At 47.3% G+C, this 21,541-nt stretch overlaps 1 protein-coding gene across 1 annotated transcript in view; it reads right to left on the bottom strand.

Annotated features, from left to right (window-relative positions):
• Positions 1 to 19,732, bottom strand: part of LOC138516300 (uncharacterized) — a 1,253,275-nt gene extending 1,233,543 nt beyond the window's left edge. Inside the window, exon 1 of the mRNA XM_069631312.1 lies at positions 19,382 to 19,732. Coding sequence (XP_069487413.1) covers positions 19,382 to 19,604 — 223 coding nt within the window. The 5' untranslated portion in view covers positions 19,605 to 19,732. The remainder of the gene's footprint in view (positions 1 to 19,381) is intronic.
• Between the last annotated feature and the right edge of the window lie 1,809 nt (positions 19,733 to 21,541).

Raw genomic sequence — 21,541 nt, 5'->3', positions numbered from 1 at the left:
CGAAAACCCAATAAAACCATTGCTGCTTCATGCTTGGCTCCATTGTTCATTTATTGATTCTGACTTCTCACCCGGCAACCCCACAAAAAGGCAACAAGCATGAGATCCAAATAAATTCAACTCTACTAAAAAAAAAAAAGTATATACATTAAATACATACATATAATAAATATCAAATATATGAATACCCATATACATGTACACACAGATGTATGGTCGACCATGATAAAGAACACACCTGCTGACTGACGGATAGTGGGTATCAGGAGCGCATCAAGGGGCTACATGAGAAATCCTGAATACCAGCAGGTCTGAAACTGAGTCGCCGAGTGCAGGGTCCATAGGTGCAGTAGCATTTCGTCATCCCAACCCCTTTGAAATGGCAGACCACCAAGCCCTTGGCCCATGATGGGAGCATTGGGTGAGAATTACATAGATACCTACAATGGAAATTCTTCCGACAAGTCTGACAGAAAGCTCCTAATCAACCTAGTTGAGGATGAAGTTGAGGATCTGATCCGCACTCGACTACGGGAACAGATTGACACCTATCAACATCTCATGGAATGAGGTGCTTATTACAATCCTCATGGAACACTAACCATGAGAGACACACTTTTAATGCTGCCTTTCAGGCGCAAGGAGAAACCATGGATTCACTTGTGATGTGACTTTGCAAGCTCATGGCTCGCTGCCATTTCCACAGGTTCATGAATGAGGAAGCGATTATGCTTCGCATCCTATCATTGAGGATGCCCATCTTCAGCGTTTCAGAAGAAGCTGTTGCCACCATTCTCCTGATGGCAAAAACAGAAGCAAGGGGGCAGAAACTCAAGCCGCTCAAAAAGAGACAGGCAAAGACATCGAAGTATCAAATCTCACATTCGCTCAATAACAGACAAGGAAGTCCCATGTCAATGAGATGATATTCCACCGGGGCAAATGCTATAGATGCAGATTACCGTTTCCACATGAAGAAAACGTGAGGTGCCCAGCACTAGGGCAAAGCTGCAGCAACTGCAACAGAGAAAATGATCTAGCGATGGTATGCAGCTGCATGCCCATGAAACAGGACGTGAATTCACACCAGCCAGCACAGCTGAGACGTGACATGATGGCTAGGAGGGAAGTATTGAGCCATGTTTGTCAAGAGACAGGTCGTCCTCCATCACCAATGCCCTGCAGGAATATGAAGACTATGCATACATGATCTCCGAGGCCGGCGACACACGAGCAAGCAATGTCAACATAGGGGTGGAGGACACCAAGCAATGTTCGTCATGTGCATCTCAGAATTCAACAAGATGGAGAAGCCACTGTCTCTGATACCTTCTGAGCTTAGAGTCTTTCAGTGGGATGCGAAGGGTCCCGTGACAAATCATGGGGAGTTTCAAACCATACAAAGAGAGAAAGCTACCATCCATAATTTTGGTCCTTTTCTACAATGAAAGTAATCGAGCCCAGGGTTTCAAATTCTTCCATAAAAGCCTGCGATGGAGGAGTATTAATATGCTCTTGAGCATCACGATAATTCTCTGAGCAGGAGTATGAAGTAGGCACATTCTCACTTACTGAAGTAGCTGGGTTACCTGGAGAAGCAGGCACATTCTCACTTACTGAAGTAGCTGGGTTACCTGGAGAAGCAGGCACATTCTCACTTACTGAAGTAGCTGGGTTACCTGGAGAAGCAGGCACATTCTCACTTACTGAAGTAGCTGGGTTACCTGGAGAAGCTGGCACATTCTCACTTACTGAAGTAGCTGGGTTACCTGGAGAAGCAGGCACATTCTCACTTACTGAAGTAGCTGGGTTACCTGGAGAAGCAGGCACATTCTCACTTACTGAAGTAGCTGGGTTACCTGGAGAAGCAGGCACATTCTCACTTACTGAAGTAGCTGGGTTACCTGGAGAAGCAGGCACATTCTCACTTACTGAAGTAGCTGGGTTACCTGGAGAAGCAGGCACATTCTCACTTACTGAAGTAGCTGGGTTACCTGGAGAAGCAGGCACATTCTCACTTACTGAAGTAGCTGGGTTACCTGGAGAAGCTGGCACATTCTCACTTGTAACCAGACCCTACTTCAGTTGGTCCTTATTTACTAACAAAGATGTTATATCAATTAGTAACAATGGCCTCCTAGAATGTGAGCTATCCTCCATTTGGTCCAATGCTGCTACTAGCCCTGAGGAGGTCAATTGTGCAGACGTCCGGGGTTGGGTATTCAACAGCTGCCCTTTACGTCTGCCACTTGCAGAGTATGAACCTTTACTTCGTCATACACACGCTTAACGTCCACCATTTGTTAAGTGTGAGCCAATGTTTCTTCATGCACACTTTTTAAATCCACCAGTTGTGTGGTAAGCACCTTTACTTCATCACACACCTGTTCAAGTATCCATACGAGTGAGTTCAATGCAAAATTAAGTGCAGCCAGTGAGACGGCGCCCATAGTGTGAGTTGGGGAGGGTGGTGATTCATTTGGATTATGGGTAAGGGAGAGTCCACAAGTTCTTGTAATTCGTCCTATGTGGGAGACTGAAATATGGCAGGAGTTGCGGTTAGTGAATTGGTCAGATAAATCGTCTCCGCCTTCAACCTGGATCTGAGGAGCTGTCAGATTTATCCTTTCTCTGGCCAGTTCCAGGTCATGTCTGCACCTCCTCCTGTCCGTTAAGCCCATTGGATCCACAGAGCTGAATCTCGATTGCAAAATACCCTGCGGCTCATCATCTTCGCTAGCGCTTCCAGTACAAGTGAAGAAGTTATTTTCTTCTTCATTGTAGTCACTGTTAGGATACAGTCTAAATAATCTGACACTTTACTAGGTCACCCCTCGGATAAAAGTTGCTGCAATTTGTTAGGAGGCACACCCTCAGGCCTGATTTTAAGCATTATTGACCTGGAATTCTCTGTAATATTTAGTGGCGCTTTTCAAATGGGACACACAAGTCTGTGGCGGTAATATGGTCTTCAATAAGGGGTGGGGGCGCTCTAATCTCCCCTGCTTTTTAAATTGTCGTGACCTCTTGTTCCCAAAAAAACATGCAGCTGTTACCCACCAACAGGCTACTCATTGTACATACTGTATATGTAGGCCTCTAGGCCATTCTGTATAATGTTCTTATCCTTGTTCTTATTCATGCTGTAAATATGTATATATAATGTAACATGTACCTATCTATGTAACACTTATCTGTTACTGCCTTTTCAAACATGCGCCCTGATGCCCCTGGGCAGGGTGCTCAATACAAATAAACAAAATACAAAAATACAAAAGGAAAACAGCAAGGGGATCACTCACCGGGCACAATTACAGTGCTTCTGTATTGCTCTCAGCTGGCTCCTGCCTTCCCGGCCGCCAACTGCCAGCAACTGAGCTTCTATCGCGCAAGGTCTGGGAGACCTTTTTACTCAGTCTCACCTACTCCATTCAGGTTAAATCAATTCACCAGTCTGAAAAACACAGGTGGCCTCTCACTCAGATAACTTGCCAGCAACTGCGCTTACAGCTAGCTTCAGATGTTCATGTCCTCCAAGGAGAAGTCCTGGGAATCAATTTGCTAGGACGTTCCATGAACATTGTGGCTATAATGTAATGACATGCCATCATTACACGTGCTGTTCCACTAGTTCCCATCTCTCTTCCAAAGCCTGAGGCATCTCAAAGGACCCCCTGTGGTGTTACACATCGACGAATAAGTGACACCTGTTGCTCAGCACCCCCGACGAACACCAATTCACCTTCAATCAAGAGTAGGGAAATAAATTGTCTATTAGCAAATTACGTTATTGAACCAGCACAATTTCCTACACCCTGGGTTTTTCATACTGTAGCTGTTCCGAAGAAAAGCACTGTTGATGAAATACTCTTCTGCATGGACCTGTGGCAGGCAAACAAGGCAATAGGGTATGAAAGACATCCTGGGATGCATCTGGATAACATGCAAAGCTTGCTTAAGGGTGTGCGAGTGTTCTCAAAACTCAACCTCAATAAAAAGGTTATCATCAGATAGAGCTGGACGAACAATTGAGATATAGAACCACATTTTCGATGCACATGGGTTTGTTCAGGTACAAATGCCTAAACTTTGGCATCTCCTCAGCTGTAGATATATTTCAGGAAAGGGTTCACCAGGTAATCAGACATATCAAAAATTGCATTGATTACAGCAATGCCGTTTTAGTTTTGGCGGCCACATTTCAGCAGCATAATCAGGCATTTTCGCAAGTCTGCTCTGCCCTGGTTGAGGCTGGGCTGACCCTCAATGCAGGGAAGCGTGCCCTCTATAAAGCCAACCTAAAATTCTTTTGACATTTATTTTCAGGTAAAGGCAAGAGATCCGAAACAGGAAAAGTAAAGGCCATCACTGAAATATCTGCTCCCAGCGATGTCAGATCATTCCTGGGGATGTCCGGCTACTGTAGTCACTACATAAGGAACTTTGTTGCTACGAGCACGCCGCTGAGGTAACTCACCAAGCAAGGTGTGACATTTCAATGGTCTTCGCTGTGTGAAGAGGCTTTCCAACAGATCAAATGTGACATTGCCTCAGCCGACCATATGGCATATTTTGACCCATCCCTATGTTCCACGCTAATGGTGGATGGTAATACAGTCGGTCTAGAAGCAATATTGGCACAACATAGACCAGGCAGGGAAGCACCATGGACAGTGATTGCATATGCCAGCAAGAGTCTATAAGACATCGAGGCATGACTCGCAACTGGAAAAGGAAGAACTTGCTGTAGTACGGGCTTGTGAACACTTGCAAATGTTTCTACTAGGAAAACCGTTCACGATCCTAAATGATCACCAGGCATTAATAACAATCTATGGAAATCCATGCTGTAAGATGCCACCCTGCATAGAGAAATGGGGCCTTTGCCTGCATGATTATGATGTCCACATAATTCACAAGCGAAAGAAGGAACACGAACCAGTGGATTTCATATCATGGCATCCATTACCTGATCTGGCACGGAATCCATCCATTGCGGAACACAAACTTCATCTCTGAAAACATGGTCGTCGGGACCGGTGTCCACCAACCTTATAAAAGGGGCATATTTGTCAGGATGAAACACTATTCAAAGTGTGAAAACTGATCAGGACGAGACAGTGGTATTCTGTGACTCTGCATAGCCATCAGGGATGTATGATAGCAGCTAATCTGTGTGCTTTCAAGCAGCTACAGGGTGAGCCATCTGTTTCTAAGGGAGGACATATCATGAGGGGTACTTGACTGGTTGTCCCATTCAGCCTCAACAGCAAATTGTTTACCTTGTGCACGAAAGACACAGAGAAGTAGTTGCCACCAAGCGACTGATTAAAAGGCACCATGTAGTTCTCCGGGCTCGATGCCTTTGTGGAGAACATCATACGTTCATGTAATCTGTGTCAATGCACCATGGGAACTGAAAAACCTGAACCGCTACAGATGTCAGAGCTACCATAGACTGTGTGGAACAAGGTAGCTGTTGACTTCTTTGGACCTTTCAAGGATGGAAAGCACCGGCTGGTATTGATGGACGAATATTCTCGATTCCCCATTGTAAAAGTACACATCGGCAGCAGAGGTAGTTCTGGAACTTGACATTATCTTCTCTACCCAGAAGTGCTGAAGTAAGACAACAGGCCCCCTTTCGGTGGGACAGAATTTGCCCGTTTTCTATGACACATGGGTGTTTTCCGCATCAGAAAATCACTCTCTTGTGGTATCAAGCCAATGGGATGATTGAGAGGTTCATGGGCAGCTTAAAGAGGATGGTGCAGCAGAATGAGCAGAGCACCATGTCTCTTAATCAAGCTCTGTGCAATCTGCTGAGAAACTACAGGAACTCACCTCACAGTAAAACAGGGAAATGCCCCTCTGAACTAATGTAGAGAAGGAAGATAAGGACAAGGCTACCCCACATCTGTAGCGAAGACAGACACATTCATGATGTAGTGCGAATGGCTGATCAAGAGAAGAAGGAAGGCATGAAGGAGCATGCTGACCAACGGAGACATACTGCCTGGCCATCATAAAAAAGGGAGATAGGGTTCTGTTTCGTCATCGGCAAGTGAGGAAGTCGGAATCTCCATTTGACGCTGCTCGCATGACAGTTATCACAACTCAATAGATCCATGATAACTGCAAGAACTCTGGATCGAGCGGTTATTCGCAACGTGTTTACCATTTAGAAATATATGTTGTCCAAAAAAGAACAGGAGGAACCAATGCAGGGAGAAGAAGCATTAGTCGAATCAAGACCTACAGAGACTAGTGAGCAGACTATTGTTTCCTCTAGCCCAGTCAGATGCATGAGGAAGCCGATGCAACTCAAATAGATATAAAAGAGATTATGAACTGACCTAGTGGCACAAGGTACTTTGTTTTGCCTTGGGGAGATGTTGCATCATCAGCTTGCCCTGATGATGCTGACGTGCTGATGGAGAACGGCCTGCGTGCCGTGATGGGGAATTGAAAGGAAGGCAATGCGACTGTGTGGGGTTCGGAGGCTTGGGCCGAAGCCCAATTAAAGGATTACTGCATCACGCTTGTCTCCATTGTTCATTTATTTAATTGTGTGGACGGGCCAATCTGCATTCTCACCAGCGACTCCACACTCTGCAAGCTTTGGAATTAGAAATGGGGAGGACATTTAGATTTCACTGACTAAGGCCCAGTTTCTTAGAAGTGGTTTGCAGAAAGTGACATTGCAATCTGGGGTACAATTCCTATTTGGAACAATGCATGAATTATTCATCTAGGTGCCTCTACAATATATGGGACAGAGTTCTGAAAAACCTGTGGGTTGTAAAGACTGCTGAAGTGCAAGCCTGAGGACGTTGGGAAAGGTTAGCAAATTCCTCTAAGGAGAAGGGGTGGGCGAATTCCCCAAAAAACATCAATAAGTAAAGTGGAGGATGAAGGAATTGGTGTGGAGGGAGCATCAGTTGTAGGGCTAGGCGGGTGATATTACCAATTCAGCTTTTATGTGGGAGTCCAGGGTAAATTGCATTAGATAGAAATGGTTTGCAAAGGAGCTGCAAAGGAACTTTAAAGACAGAGAGGAGGGGCTCCTGAATTCTTCAATAACTTTCAAAGTATCCCATTGTGGATTGGGGGCCTTGATCTGCCTGTTGCCATAGAGGCTAGATTTGATCATCCAAGTCCTGCGTGGTACCTTCTGCATCTCAAGCATGTTAATATGTCCCCTATTCTGTGGTTCCTTGTCCATTTGTTAATCAGCTTTTTATTGATAGCATGTAGCACCTTAGGTTTATCAGAAACCTAAAATGATTTGTGCAATGTTTGTTTTGCTTCATACAGCTAAGAAGGATCTTTGTATTAAGGGCTCCAGTGACCCAGTCACAAAATTCGTTTATTTCCACAACTGGGTTAGAGAGTGTGTATGTGTTAGGGTAATAACTGAGCAGCAAAGGAGTAAAATCATTGCTGACAGGGATTGGTTTCAAATTCCTGGGACTTATCCACGAGGATACATGGTGTAGGCTTGTTGTGGATGGCAAAGGAGAAGAATAGCGTAAAACAATCAACCTGTGAAGACTCGGGGAGGGGGAAGAAGGGATGGAGTAGTACCCTCTTGCCCCAAGCATTTGGATCCTGTTACATTTAAGCTTTCGAGTTTGGGGAGAAGGCTTTTTGCGAGTCTGACGCTGGTTCAAGACAGATATTGAAATCTCCAAGAATGTAAAGATTAAGATTTTCTGCAAGAGAGTTTGCTATGAAGTTGGCTAGCTCTTCTCCAAACTTACCTTTGTAACCTCAGAGGCCTATAGATAAGGAAAACCGATACACAGAAGGCGGGAAAGACTTTCCAGCTACACAGCATGGATTCACATAGCGATGCAGTTAGCTCAGGAAAAACAGATAAAAGAGAAAATGTCTTTGTAGATGATGGCAATTCCCCTTGCTTCCGATGTTCTGTTTTATTAAGAGGATTTGTAGCCAGTTGAGATAGCTTGATGAACGACAGGGGATAGCGCCATGTCTCTGTTAGAAATAATAAGGTTAATAGGTGGAAATAAGGGGAAGGTAGCTCCCCTCGGGTGGGATGTGCAGCATGTGAAGATTGTTTGTTGGGGTTGGGATAGGATTAGAACTGGCTGCTTGTATACAATAAAAATATACATTAAAAACTGCAATACAATATTTTCCAGAAATTCAGCAATGAAATAATCAAAGCACGTTTCTATCCATTCATACAGCATTTCGAAAAATGTTCAGTTTTTGACAAAAGAATCATGTACAATTTATCTTAAAAACAATAACCGAAGATTGTCCAAAATACTGCGTTATGTTATCAAATGTTTCAAGGTTTCAATACTATTAATGTCCTTTCAAATGTGACATCTGCCGTGGGCTTTCTGTTTGCTTCTCTGCATCATCGCTTCTTGTGTACCCAACAAATTCAATCTAAAAAGCATTATTAAAATCATGTAGCTTTTTCTCCAAAAATAATCCACATGTGGTTGAGGAGTCATGTTTATGAAACAGTTCATATATTCCTTAGCTAAAGATTTCCCTTGCAGGTACAGTTCATTACCTTACGACTTTACCTGCTTTGCAAGAATATTCTAGAGTCCAATCGACTTACTTACTGTTAAGACGGATTTCTGAACTCTGTCCTGGTGGCGCAGAAGTTCAGAAGGCCAACCTAATTACTTGGAACAGGGTAACCTCTGGACAAGCCAGACCAATCAAGGTAGCGATCGCGGCGGTCAAGACTAGGTCTCAAGAGGGGTGAGGGTGACTGAAAGCCCGCAATGAGCACACAAAGCAAGAGCGCTTACAAACTACTCCAAACAGTTGTTATATCGAAAATAGATACACATTTATTTTAAGGCCTTTAAAATAATGACCGTAGCAAGAAAATCACAATATCACAATATTAAACCAACACATACCATATCAACTCAATATATATACAAATACACAGTCACAAGCGTTTAAAGCACGAAATATGTAGTCCACCTGAAAGGAAAGGAAAACAGGCAGTGCGATAACGCTTTAGACTCAGTTCGCCTTCAGAGGCACCTAACTAGATGGAAGTCCGAGCACTGCGAAGAGTGGAGCCTTGTGCTCAAAGTACCTGCCACGCCGGTGCCAACGGGCAAAAGGGGAAGCTCTTCGGAGGAAGTCAGGCAGTTCGGGTTAGTGCACAGCAGAAGGAGAACAGGTTCCGCAACTCAAGCGCAGCCTCCACAGCGGGCAGAAGCAGAGCGCGAGTACGGTCAAAAGGGTGCTGTTTTTACACAGCAGGGAAAAGCAATGGGATACTGCAGGAGGGCGACCAGATCCTAGCTAAACTACTCACCGGTCCCCGAAGCATGCAGACCCAGGCTTCTCCACGTAGATTCAGCAGCTGGCAGGTTCAGAAGAGCAGGGAACGCCTCGTAGTCGTGTAGAGCAAAAAGACGTCCCAATCGACGAAACCAGCACAGTTTGTTGCCGCAGCAGGACAACGGAGCGGCCGTGTGTATTCAAGCCAAATGTACACTCCTCCCTTCAGACTTGGGAACGCCAAGCGTACGAAGCGTGGGAGAGTGACCAGGACTCGAAATACAACACAACCTGGCGGCGGTTACAGAGCAGGACTCCCTAGTAAGCTGGTCAGTCAACTGGATGGCCCAGAGACACTTCCGAAGGCTTACTTGGCAGGAGATGATGAAGTCGCCGGGAATAGCTGTTCCTGCTATTCCAAAGGTCGAAGCACCAGTACAGGCCTTCTGGTTCGATCCAAGGAGGAAAGGGTTTCACAGGACGACAGCAGTGCAAAGGAGGATTCCTTCAGCGGGTCACCAGCGATTCCTCGGTCCAGCCTCTTGGTTGCAGGATACTTGGCTCCTGTATTCCTTCGTTCGTGAGAACTCAGGAGATCGACATGGTAGTGGTGTTTCCAGCCCCCTCTTATCCACGGTTCCCTTTGCGCCAAAACGGAGGGGAGCCAATGGGAGATCCGCTCATCAACACACATACCATACGTGGACCAATCACGGACCACGGTGGTCCCAGGCATTCACACTACCCTAGACTCTCTGGCACCCAGGATGCGTATTGGGACCAGACATCCCAGCCCACACCCTGGAGGCACACAAACGACATGTAGAAGCCCGCGAAAGCAACCACGTTTCGCGGGAAAGTACATGCCCAAATAAGGAAGGCCCCGGGTCGCCCGACCTGGGGAAGGTGAAGGGAGCAAGACGGTCAGTGGACAGGACAAAGGAGCCTCTTGGTCTGGCCATTTTGGGAGCCAGGCCACCATTTTGGGTTCAGTGCGAAAAACGTGCTCAGAACGCCAAAAGGAGCTCAAAATAAACAAAACGATCGCTGCCACCATTCCAGTCCCTGAATGACTTGCACCGATCAAATACCATCCTAAAAGAGTATCTAGGGCCTGTAGAAGGCTAGAGACCCAAGAGAGCTGTAACTTAGCTTACAGTGCCCTCTTGTGTCATGTTGCACTAAAGCCGCAACATGATAAAAGAAACTACGGGAAACAGCGTTCCCCGGTACTGACTGTCTTAAGGGCATGTCAGTTTCCCCGTAAGAAAGGAGCGAAAGCCCAGAGAAGTGCGGCAGAAGGCTGTACTTCTCTGGCAAAGTCAAGAACAAGGTTAAAAACAATAGCAAAAAGTTTAGGGGTTGCCACATGGAAGGAAAATTCCCTACAATTACGAAATCTTTCCTAACACTCGCCCCTCCCAGACTATGGACAGGGGGAACTAATCCACCCCTGGATGAGTCTCTTGTTCAGGTCGGTAAAACATTCTGGACAACCCATCAGCATTGCTATGTTGGACACCTGGCCTATGCTCAATAGTGAAGTCGAAGCCTTGTAGACTTATGGACCACCTAAGCAACTTTGGATTCTCCCCCTTCATGTTCATTAGCCACTTTAACGGCTTATGGTCAGTCTGCACAGTGAAGTGGGTCCCATAGAGGTAGGGCCTCAGCTTCCTTAGGGCCCACACAACAGAGAAACATTCTTTCTCTACCGTGGACCATCTGAGCTCTCTGTCCTTAAGCTGGCGACTAATAAAACCGATAGGGTGTTCCTTACCCTTCTCATCTACTTGTGATAGTACAGCTCCTATCCCAGTGTCAGAGGCATCCGTCTGCACGATAAAAGGTCTTTGATAATCAGGGGCCCTAAGCACAGGCGCCTGGCACAAGGAGTCTTTTAAGCCATTGAAGGCCTTCTCACACTCGTCGGTCCAAGTTACCTTCTTGGGTTTCTTCGGAGTTGTGAGGGCAGTCAGAGGAGCAGCTATGGTGCCATAGTCTGCCACAAAATTGCAGTAATACCCCGTGAGTCCTAAGAAGGCTCTCACTTGGGTTTGCGTAGTGGGGGTAGGCCAGTCTTGTACTGCTTGTACCTGACTGAGTAGAGGCTGTCTCCTCCCTCCACCTACTTCATGTCCAAGGTAAACCACTGAGCCTTGTCCATTTTGGTGAGGGGCCACTCGGACACCCTCAAAAGAGCTTTCTGAAGGACTGCTTTTGAACAGGTCGGGGAGAGGTTCAGACTCCTCTTCCTCAACGTCTGAAGCAAATAGCAGTGCTGCGATTTCGCCGCTTGGGACGAAAGCCTTCAGCCTATTCACGGGAAACACTTTTGGAGCCTGTCCAGGCTTTCCAAGGTCCACTGAATAGTTAACCTCACCCAGGGGCTCCACCACTGGGTAAGGGCCTGACCATTTGTCCTGTAAAGCTCGAGGCCTTATGAGATTCATGATCAGGACTTGCTGACCAAGTGTAAAGTTGATGAAGGAAGCTTTCTGGTCGTACCAATGTTTCACCAGCGCTTGCCCTGCCTTCAATTTATCACTGGCCAAGCCCATCAGAAGTACCATCCGTTTTCTGAGCCCTAGCGCATAATCAACTACATTGGTAGTAACAGGGGGAGTGGGCATCTCCCATCCCTCTTTGACGATGGCTAAGGGTCCCCGTACGGAATGACCGAACAGAAGTTCGAAGGGGCTGAAGCCAACACCCTCCTGTGGTACCTCTCGGTAGGCAAACAGTAAGCATGAAACAAGAAGATCCCATTTTCTTCTCTGAGGCTCCTCCAGAGCCCCAATCATGCTCTTGAACGTCTTGTTGAGACGCCCCCCCAGACCATCGGTCTGGGGGCGGTATGCAGAAGAGAACCTGTAGGTGACCCCACATTCTTTCCACATAGCCTGCCTATACTTCGACATAAAGTTGCTGCCATGATCCGACACAACGTCTTTAGGGAAGCCAACCCTAGTAAACATGCCGAGTAAAGCTTCTGCAACTGGCTTGGCAGTTACAGTTGTAAATGGGACGGCCTCAGGATACCTGGTTGCATGGTCGACCAGCACCAGGATAAACCTATTGCCTGAGGATGTTTGCGGGTCAAGGGGACCAACCATGTCGATCCCTACCCTTTCAAATGGTACCCCCACAACTGGGAGCGGTACCAACGGAGCTTGGATTGTCGCGCCAACCTTACCAGACAACTGGCAGGCGGCACAACTCCTGCAGTGACTTTCTACTTGCTCCCCCATCTTGGGCCAGTAGAAGTGCATGGATAACCTTTGCTTGGTCTTCCTCATACCGAGGTGACCAGCAAGGGGAACTTCATGCGCCAACTGCAGGAGGAAGGGCCTAACAGCAAGGGGAACCACCAACCTCCTATGGTCTCCTTCTGTAGACTCTGTGGGCTCACTATACAGGAGTCCACCTTCCTGGTAAATCCTATGCATCCCAGGAGGTTCACCCTCAAGCTGGGAGCAGGCCTGTCTCCTTAGGCCTTCCAGAGATGGGCACTCACGTTGGCCTTTACTGAATTCGTCCCTATCAGGACCTCCTTCAACTAACAAGTCTTTTAGTTCAGGATGATCGTTGGGGTCGAATACTTCAGGCATCGCCACCTCCTCGTCAGGCCCGGGCGATTGACCAACTTCCTCCACCGCAGTGGTAGGCGAGCTCGGGGGAATATTCTCTTTCCCTCGTCTTGACTTGTAGACTCCTTTCGCCTTGGGTTTCCCCTTCGGCTAGGGCGGCGTATTGGACTTGGCCAATGCTGCCCGTGCTTGAGACCGTGTGTAGGGTCTTTCGGCAGTGTCTCCTACGAGCCCCAAAGCTCTGAGATCATTACCCAACAAGACCTTTCCCGGGACGTTTCTCTGAATGCTCACTGGAATCCTGACTGCTGTACCATTTAAAGTAAGATTTACAGGGATCACGGGAAACATACGGAGGGGGCCGTCAGCCAACTTAGTGGGCATCAGAGTAGCTCTGGCAACTTCCTCTGAGTCTACCAAGGTAGAATCCACTACAGTTCGACTGCACCCACTATCCCTAAGAGCTGGAGTATCCACTCCATTGATCAGCACACTGTCTTTAAAGTAGTGCTTGGTATTATCCGGAATCCTAGCATAAGCCTCTGCGACTTTAGGCTCCCAGGAACCCAGGGACACTAAAACTACCTCAGCCTCTATTCCGCTGGGAAATGAGTCTGAGGAGAAGGATGCTCCTGTAATCTCTTCTTCCTCGTAGGAGGAGAAGGCCAGATTAGCGGAGTGGACCCCCAAAGGTCTAACCTTACACCGGGGATCCCCCTTCACATGGTCAGTTGCTCCACAAGAAAAACAAGCCCCAGTGGGTCTGTTTACGTAGGGAGGCTTATTGTAACCAGAGTTCTGTTTCGGAGGCGAACCTCCACTACCCTGTGAGTTCTCTTGTGTCTTACCCTTGTTGTTCTTTTTGTGGCCCTTATGGGAAGAAGATTTAGCAGATTCCCCACCCTCCATATCTTTGGACTTTTTCCCTTCCTCCTGCTTACCAGGATGAGTTTTGTCCTTATGGGACACTCGATGTGACACCCATAAGTCTGCTGCAATGGCCAGCTTCTTAGGATCTATCTCCTTCGAATCGGCCAAATGCTGCTTAAGCTCCGGGGAAGAAGAAGCAAAAATATGTTCCAGCATGACAAGATTTATCATGCCTTCGAAGGTAGAAACCTTATAACCTTCAACCCAGCCAGTTAAGTTTTTCAAAGATTCAGCGACATAAGATACCCAAGTACCACCTTCCTTTTTCTTATACTCTCGAAAACGCTTTAAATATTGGGCCGGAGTCTTCCCAAACTTTAAAATGAGAGTTTGCTTTAACATTGCGAAATCAGCCCGCTCAGCCTTCGACATTTCCATAATGGCACTGCAGCCAGAATGGGGCAGTCTACTGAGCAACCACGCAATCTTATCAGCATTGTCAACTTCTTGAACCTCGCATGCATACTCAAACGCATTCAGCCAGTCCATAATGTCATTCCTTTCTTCATACACACTGAGCAGATCTTTTGGAAACCGTGGATGAGAGGAAGCCCCAGACCCATGTCTAGGACCCTTGGACCCATTTGCAACCTGAAGCTTGGCCAGTTCCAACTGGTGATCCCTGTCTTTCTGTTTTTCTGCCTGTTCGATTTTTAGTTTGGCTGTGCTGAATTCAAGCTCCTGCTGCCTAAACCGCAGCTCTTGCTTCTTGAATTCAAGCATAGCCTCCCCATCAGCACTGGCAGAGGAAACATTAGACATTACATCCTCCCTGTCCTCGTGGTCGCGATGGATCAGTGCAGCGGCAGAACCGTCGGTTCTGCCAGTGAGAGCAGCCCCACCACCTTCTGCACTGTCCTCGGAAGTTATAGCGTCAAGCTGCGCTTCTTGCCACGCCACGATTCTCTGGATCATTTCCAATTTTGTGCCTTGAGAGGAAACACCTCTCTCCGCACACATCTTTTTCAGCGTTTCTGATTTGAAAGCATTTAAAGTTAACAATGTATTAGTTTCCATACTGTTTGATAGGACTATGGCCTTTTTAAAGTTATATTACAACAATTCACTACGTGTACTGTTTGGAATAACCTGAAATGCCTTAGTTCGAGCGCAACACTGGATACCTTCAGTCGTATCCCACCGCTGTACACCAATTTGTTAAGACGGATTTCTGAACTCTGTCCTGGTGGCGCAGAAGTTCAGAAGGCCAACCTAATTACTTGGAACAGGGTAACCTCTGGACAAGCCAGACCAATCAAGGTAGCGATCGCGGCGGTCAAGACTAGGTCTCAAGAGGGGTGAGGGTGACTGAAAGCCCGCAATGAGCACACAAAGCAAGAGCGCTTACAAACTACTCCAAACAGTTGTTATATCAAAAATAGATACACATTTATTTTAAGGCCTATAAAATAATGACCGTAGCAAGAAAATCACAATATTAAACCAACACATACCATATCAACTCAATATATATACAAATACACAGTCACAAGCGTTTAAAGCACGAAATATGTAGTCCACCTGAAAGGAAAGGAAAACAGGCAGTGCGATAACGCTTTAGACTCAGTTCGCCTTCAGAGGCACCTAACTAGATGGAAGTCCGAGCCCTGCGAAGAGTGGAGCCTTGTGCTCAAAGTACCTGCCACGCCGGTGCCAACGGGCAAAAGGGGAAGCTCTTCGGAGGAAGTCAGGCAGTTCGGGTTAGTGCACAGCAGAAGGAGAACAGGTTCCGCAACTCAAGCGCAGCCTCCACAGCGGGCAGAAGCAGAGCGCGAGTACGGTCAAAAGGGTGCTGTTTTTACACAGCAGGGAAAAGCAATGGGATACTGCAGGAGGGCGACCAGATCCTAGCTAAACTACTCACCGGTCCCCGAAGCAAGCAGACCCAGGCTTCTCCACGTAGATTCAGCAGCTGGCAGGTTCAGAAGAGCAGGGAACGCCTCGTAGTCGTGTAGAGCAAAAAGACGTCCCAATCAACGAAACCAGCACAGTTTGTTGCCGCAGCAGGACAACGGAGCGGCCGTGTGTATTCAAGCCAAATGTACACTCCTCCCTTCAGACTTGGGAACGCCAAGCGTACGAAGCGTGGGAGAGTGACCAGGACTCGAAATACAACACAACCTGGCGGCGGTTACAGAGCAGGACTCCCTAGTAAGCTGGTCAGTCAACTGGATGGCCCAGAGACACTTCCGAAGGCTTACTTGGCAGGAGATGATGAAGTCGCCGGGAATAGCTGTTCCTGCTATTCCAAAGGTCGAAGCACCAGTACAGGCCTTCTGGTTCGATCCAAGGAGGAAAGGGTTTCACAGGACGACAGCAGTGCAAAGGAGGATTCCTTCAGCGGGTCACCAGCGATTCCTCGGTCCAGCCTCTTGGTTGCAGGATACTTGGCTCCTGTATTCCTTCGTTTGTGAGAACTCAGGAGATCGACATGGTAGTGGTGTTTCCAGCCCCCTCTTATCCACGGTTCCCTTCGCGCCAAAACGGAGGGGAGCCAATGGGAGATCCGCTCATCAACACACATACCATACGTGGACCAATCACAGACCACGGTGGTCCCAGGCATTCACACTACCCTAGACTCTCTGGCACCCAGGATGTGTATTGGGACCAGACATCCCAGCCCACACCCTGGAGGCACACAAACGACATGTAGAAGCCCGCGAAAGCAACCACGTTTCGCGGGAAAGTACATGCCCAAATAAGGAAGGCCCCGGGTCGCCCGACCTGGGGAAGGTGAAGGGAGCAAGACGGTCAGTGGACAGGACAAAGGAGCCTCGTGGTCTGGCCATTTTGGGAGCCAGGCCACCATTTTGGGTTCAGTGCGAAAAACGTGCTCAGAACGCCAAAAGGAGCTCAAAATAAACAAAACGATCGCTGCCACCATTCCAGTCCCTGAATGACTTGCACCGATCAAATACCATCCTAAAAGAGTATCTAGGGCCTGTAGAAGGCTAGAGACCCAAGAGAGCTGTAACTTAGCTTACAGTGCCCTCTTGTGTCATGTTGCACTAAAGCCGCAACATGATAAAAGAAACTACGGGAAACAGCGTTCCCCGGTACTGACTGTCTTAAGGGCATGTCAGTTTCCCTGTAAGAAAGGAGCGAAAGCCCAGAGAAGTGCGGCAGAAGGCTGTACTTCTCTGGCAAAGTCAAGAACAAGGTTAAAAACAATAGCAAAAAGTTTAGGGGTTGCCACATGGAAGGAAAATTCCCTACAATTACGAAATCTTTCCTAACACTTACCACTGTATATCCTTAAAAACATTTCCATTAGCGTCCACCAATTCTTTATTTTTTAATGTTCTAATCGTTTTTTTTGTAGATTCCTGAATTACATCCAGTAACGTGTCCATAGAAGACAACTTTATTTTTATTTATACAAAGGACTGGGAGCCCCCCTACCGAGAACGAACACAGCCAAATAACCGGTTCTATGGGTAGGTTCCCACTCGGGAGGGTGTACAAACACATTTTAGCTAACTGTATCTTTCACATAGGAAAAATTCCCATGTGCATATCAGTCTGGTTGGACCCAATTAGGCAGTCCTGCATTGAAATGCTAGGCAATTCTCCTCTGAACAAGAGTACCAACAGCAACCACAGACACATGTTTCGGCCTATTTGGGCCTCATCAGTGAGGTGAAGCTGTGTCTCTCTAAGCTGATGATACTCTTGTTCAGAGGAGAATTGCATAGCATTTCGGTGCTGGACTGCCCCTGTAGGTGGGACCAGACTGATATGCAAATGGATATTTCTCGTTTGGGAAGGGTGCAGTGGGCTAAAACGTGGTAATGGACCCCCCCCCCCGAGTGGAAGAAATTCCATAGAACAGGGTTTTTGACCAGATTTGTTCTTAATAGAGGGGCTCCCACCTTTCCTTGTAAAATTTGTAAAACAAGTGATCGTGGGTAATCCAGACATGGACCCCTTGCTCACTGTACCTTAGAGAGGCTCGTCTTCACCTCACAGAGGAGGTCCAACGAGACTGAAACACGTCTGGGGTTGCTGATAGTACTCTTGTTCAGAGATAATTGCCTGGCATTTTGGGGCTTAACTGCCCTTGTGGGTGGGACCAGATTGATATGCAAATGAGTACTTCTCCTTTGTAAAGGGTGCAGTAGGCCATAACGGGGTTGTAGACCCTCCTGAGTGGAAGAAATTACATAGAACAGAGTTTTTTTTACCTCTGTTAGTTTTCAGTAGAGGGGCTGCAACACTCCTTCGTAACTGTATTTTTATATAGGTGGTTTAGTGTTCACTATTTCAAGTTATAACTCCGTTGGTGACGGTGCGCTATACAAATACCTTTAACATTATCATTAACATAAGAACACCCTTCAAACAGAGTAGATTACATTGCTTGTATGTTGTGTGGATATCATGAAATCAGGCATGAGTTGAATATAGTGAAAGTCATGTGTTAAATTATAAATAAAAAGTATGAAAGGTTAAAGTTTGAAGATAAAAACAAAATAACACGTCTGAAAACGTATACAACAATAAAAACAAAAAAGGTATAAGGAGGAAAGGGGCATTTCTTAAAGGAGGAATGCTGGGTTGCCAACATAATTTAATGTTGAAAATAAAAGGGTTTTCAACAAGTTGTAAACGGATACAGTTTGGTGTATTTGGAGGTACGGTCCGCATAGCTATGAAACTGCCAGCGGAATAAAGACGCGTGCACTTGACGCTGCCGGCATCCTTACGGCGTTCTAATTCCCGCGAGAGCATCAATTAGAGGAAAGAAGAGTGGACCTGACGGGGGTGTCAGGACGCGAGTGGAAGGAAAACCACGCGAGACAAAAACTAAGAAATACACCGCGAAGATACATATTCTCTATAGAGATGGAAATTATGTTACCATGCGTAAATGTGCTCGAAAGAAAGAAACATCATTACAAATCAAGACAGAACATTAAGAAACTAAACGCCTGTATACAAATGTCGCATCCAACACAACTTCAACGTGAATACATCCATACACGGTTTCCAAAGTGGATGGGTTGGACGTTGTTCACCTGGTGAGGGCCTGTCAGTGAAGTCAGTGTGCAATGCACTACAGAGATCATTACCAGACAGATGCGGCAACGTGTGCCGCCCACCCAACATCAGCTTGGGCAGAGGAACCATTCTTAAAGCAAGCAAATGGGACTGTCTCTAAATACAGAACAGTGACTTTATAGGAGCAATTGTCAGTCATAGGGTCCCACAGTTTTATGTACTAATGTAGTTACGGTTGCGTTCAGTGGAGTGAATGCCCTCAGGATGAACATAAACAGAACAGACAGGAATGGGAGCACTGTTTCAGTGGGGCTAAGAAGCAAGCAGAATGGAGCACTGTGCTGGAAGCTCTCGCCCCCGTCCGCCCCCTGCAGATTACACTGCTCCAAGCATTTCTTGCACGGTGTTCCACAGGGGGCGGGCGGGGGCGAGAGCAGTGGCGTCAGCAAGCAGAGCTGCGAGAAGCTCAAATAGTGCCCTCTAGGGGTACTTAAAAGAGCAGCCAGTAAACTAATCCACACTGAGCACTTCACTCTTAACCGGCACAGAACTGTGAGACGCATTACCTGCCGCTGCAGTGTCTCCCCAGAAGCCGGAGGCACACCCCACCCTGACGGGCCGTCGCTCCTGCCCACCGCAGCTCTGTGCAGTGCCGGTACGGATGCTGCCCCCGAGGGGGCATGAGCTGGATAGCTGGGCGCTAAGGCATTGCTTCCCCAGCCGGAACGAGAGCAGCGTGCGGGGGACTGAGCGCAGTCCCCTGGGGCTCCAGAGACTAACTGTGCCCATGGCTGCTGCAGGCCTGACCTCTGTTTCACACTTCGGGCACTGGGACTGGCAACTTCCCCTTCTACGGGTACGAGAGGAGACAGGCCCGACACAGATGGGCGGTTTTGCCCCGCCCACTTCAAGCCTGGTGTGGAGCTGTGTGTTGGTGTGGGCGTATGGGGGGGGGGGGCAGGGTTTCCACCTTTGCTCAGTGTAAACCCGGACTTGAAGTCCCGCCCACATAGAAATGACCCTCCCACTTAATACACCCCTTTTCACGATAGTTATGAAAGCTAGTGCTGGATACACAGATGTTTTGCTTCTCACGGAGATAGATCCATGTCGGGCACGAATAGCCCATTCTGTGTTTGTTTTTTTATTTTCTTCCTGGGGCTCGTAGTTTTAGCAGGTTTCGTTATAAATGGAATGCTGCAAGTCTACGATGAAAACAAAAACAGTACTGGATGAGCCAAGCCTGTCTTACACATAGCTAGCCAAAAGCCCAGCAAATGCGCCCAGAAGCGAGAATGCTGTCTCTTTTCAAGGGCACTGCGGTGTTGCCCCTTTAAGGGCACATGCATGCAGCGGAGTGATGTTGCACTCTGCTGCGTGCAGCACAAATAAAGGGGGGACCCGGCCACGGCAGAGCGACCATGGAGCCCGAACCAAGCACAAGTGCGTGTGTAAGCTTTGAGTGCCGGAGGGGGCTCACAGGGACTCCGAATGCAACTGAAGAACCATCACAGGCACCGATTTATTTCTCAATTCAGCAATCAAAGCACTAAATTGAGGAAAAATCATATCCTAACTTAAACTGGATAGTTTCTGCTCTTTGAGGTCCCCTAAAAATAGAATGTAATAGAAAGGTGGCGGCGGGGCACTGAAGGAGATGAACTTTCATGAAGCAGGGGTGGCTGGCGGCACCTGTTTCAGAATAACACACTGGAAGTGGTTGCAGAAGTGGGCTGCTGTATCTGCTGTGACATGTGGATCCAGTCTTTTTACCATTTCAACTGTTTTTGGCGGTGGCCCACATAACATAACTTTGTTATAAGCTCATTCACTGCACAGAGCAGAAGTGGTTGCAGTGGTTGCAGAAGTGGTCTGCTGTGGTTGCGAGGCCGCTAGTCTGTATGCGACTCTGCTTCTGTGCTTTTCTTTTCCTTCATCCACACCAGCTCACCTTTTTGCTGGACCATGGGGAGTTTTTATTATATGATATATAACTGTGAATTCTGCTGAAGACTTAATTCAAATGAACGTTTACTCATTACAAAGTAACGCAAAGGCTGCGTTAAGATTAGACTGTGTAACGTTCACCTGGTATCCACGGGGACGTCACTCAGCCTGTTCTGACCTCTTACAACCTCGAACCCTTCCCTGGAGTCTACTCGACTGGAGACTGGGCCTTGTTTTCTTGGAAAGTGTGCTCTCTGTCCTGCTTTCAGCAAAGGGGCGTGTTGATTGATGCGGGCTCGTTGCTGCCTAGTTACTTCACTGGCAAGAGTCCGACAGGTAAGTATAATGAGTCTTTTGAACAGTTCTCCAACTTCATTCCTTTCCTTCCTTAGATGATGGCCAGCGTCCGGGGATGGCGACGTGCTGCTGAGATGAGTAGCGCTGAAGGTGAGTGAGAGTGCGATGCGTGATGCGACCCTTTTGTATTTGTATTGAACTGAGTTCTTTTTCTGTGTCTTTTAGGTGCCGCGACGTTTTCAGCGTGGATGCCGGTTATGAAGAAGAAATGCGGTGAGTAAGCGCGCTATGCGGCGCCTCTAGATGTTTCCACGCTAACCTGGAGTGTCTTTTCCCTCTTGCAGATGGATGAGAAGTTCCGAAGACAGAGTTCCCTCTGAGCGGCTGGGATTCAGGTAAGCGTTTGAAGCTCATACAGTCTTTAAAAATAAGCGAAGATTTGCTGAATGCTTTTCTGTTCTTTTCTTTTTTCCTTAGGAAGC

This window comes from Ambystoma mexicanum, chromosome 6q (genome assembly GCF_040938575.1).
Source record: "Ambystoma mexicanum isolate Mex_15411 chromosome 6q, UKY_AmexF1_1, whole genome shotgun sequence".
NCBI classification, from domain to species: Eukaryota; Metazoa; Chordata; class Amphibia; order Caudata; family Ambystomatidae; genus Ambystoma; species Ambystoma mexicanum.
This window is presented reverse-complemented; position numbering and strand designations above follow the sequence as displayed.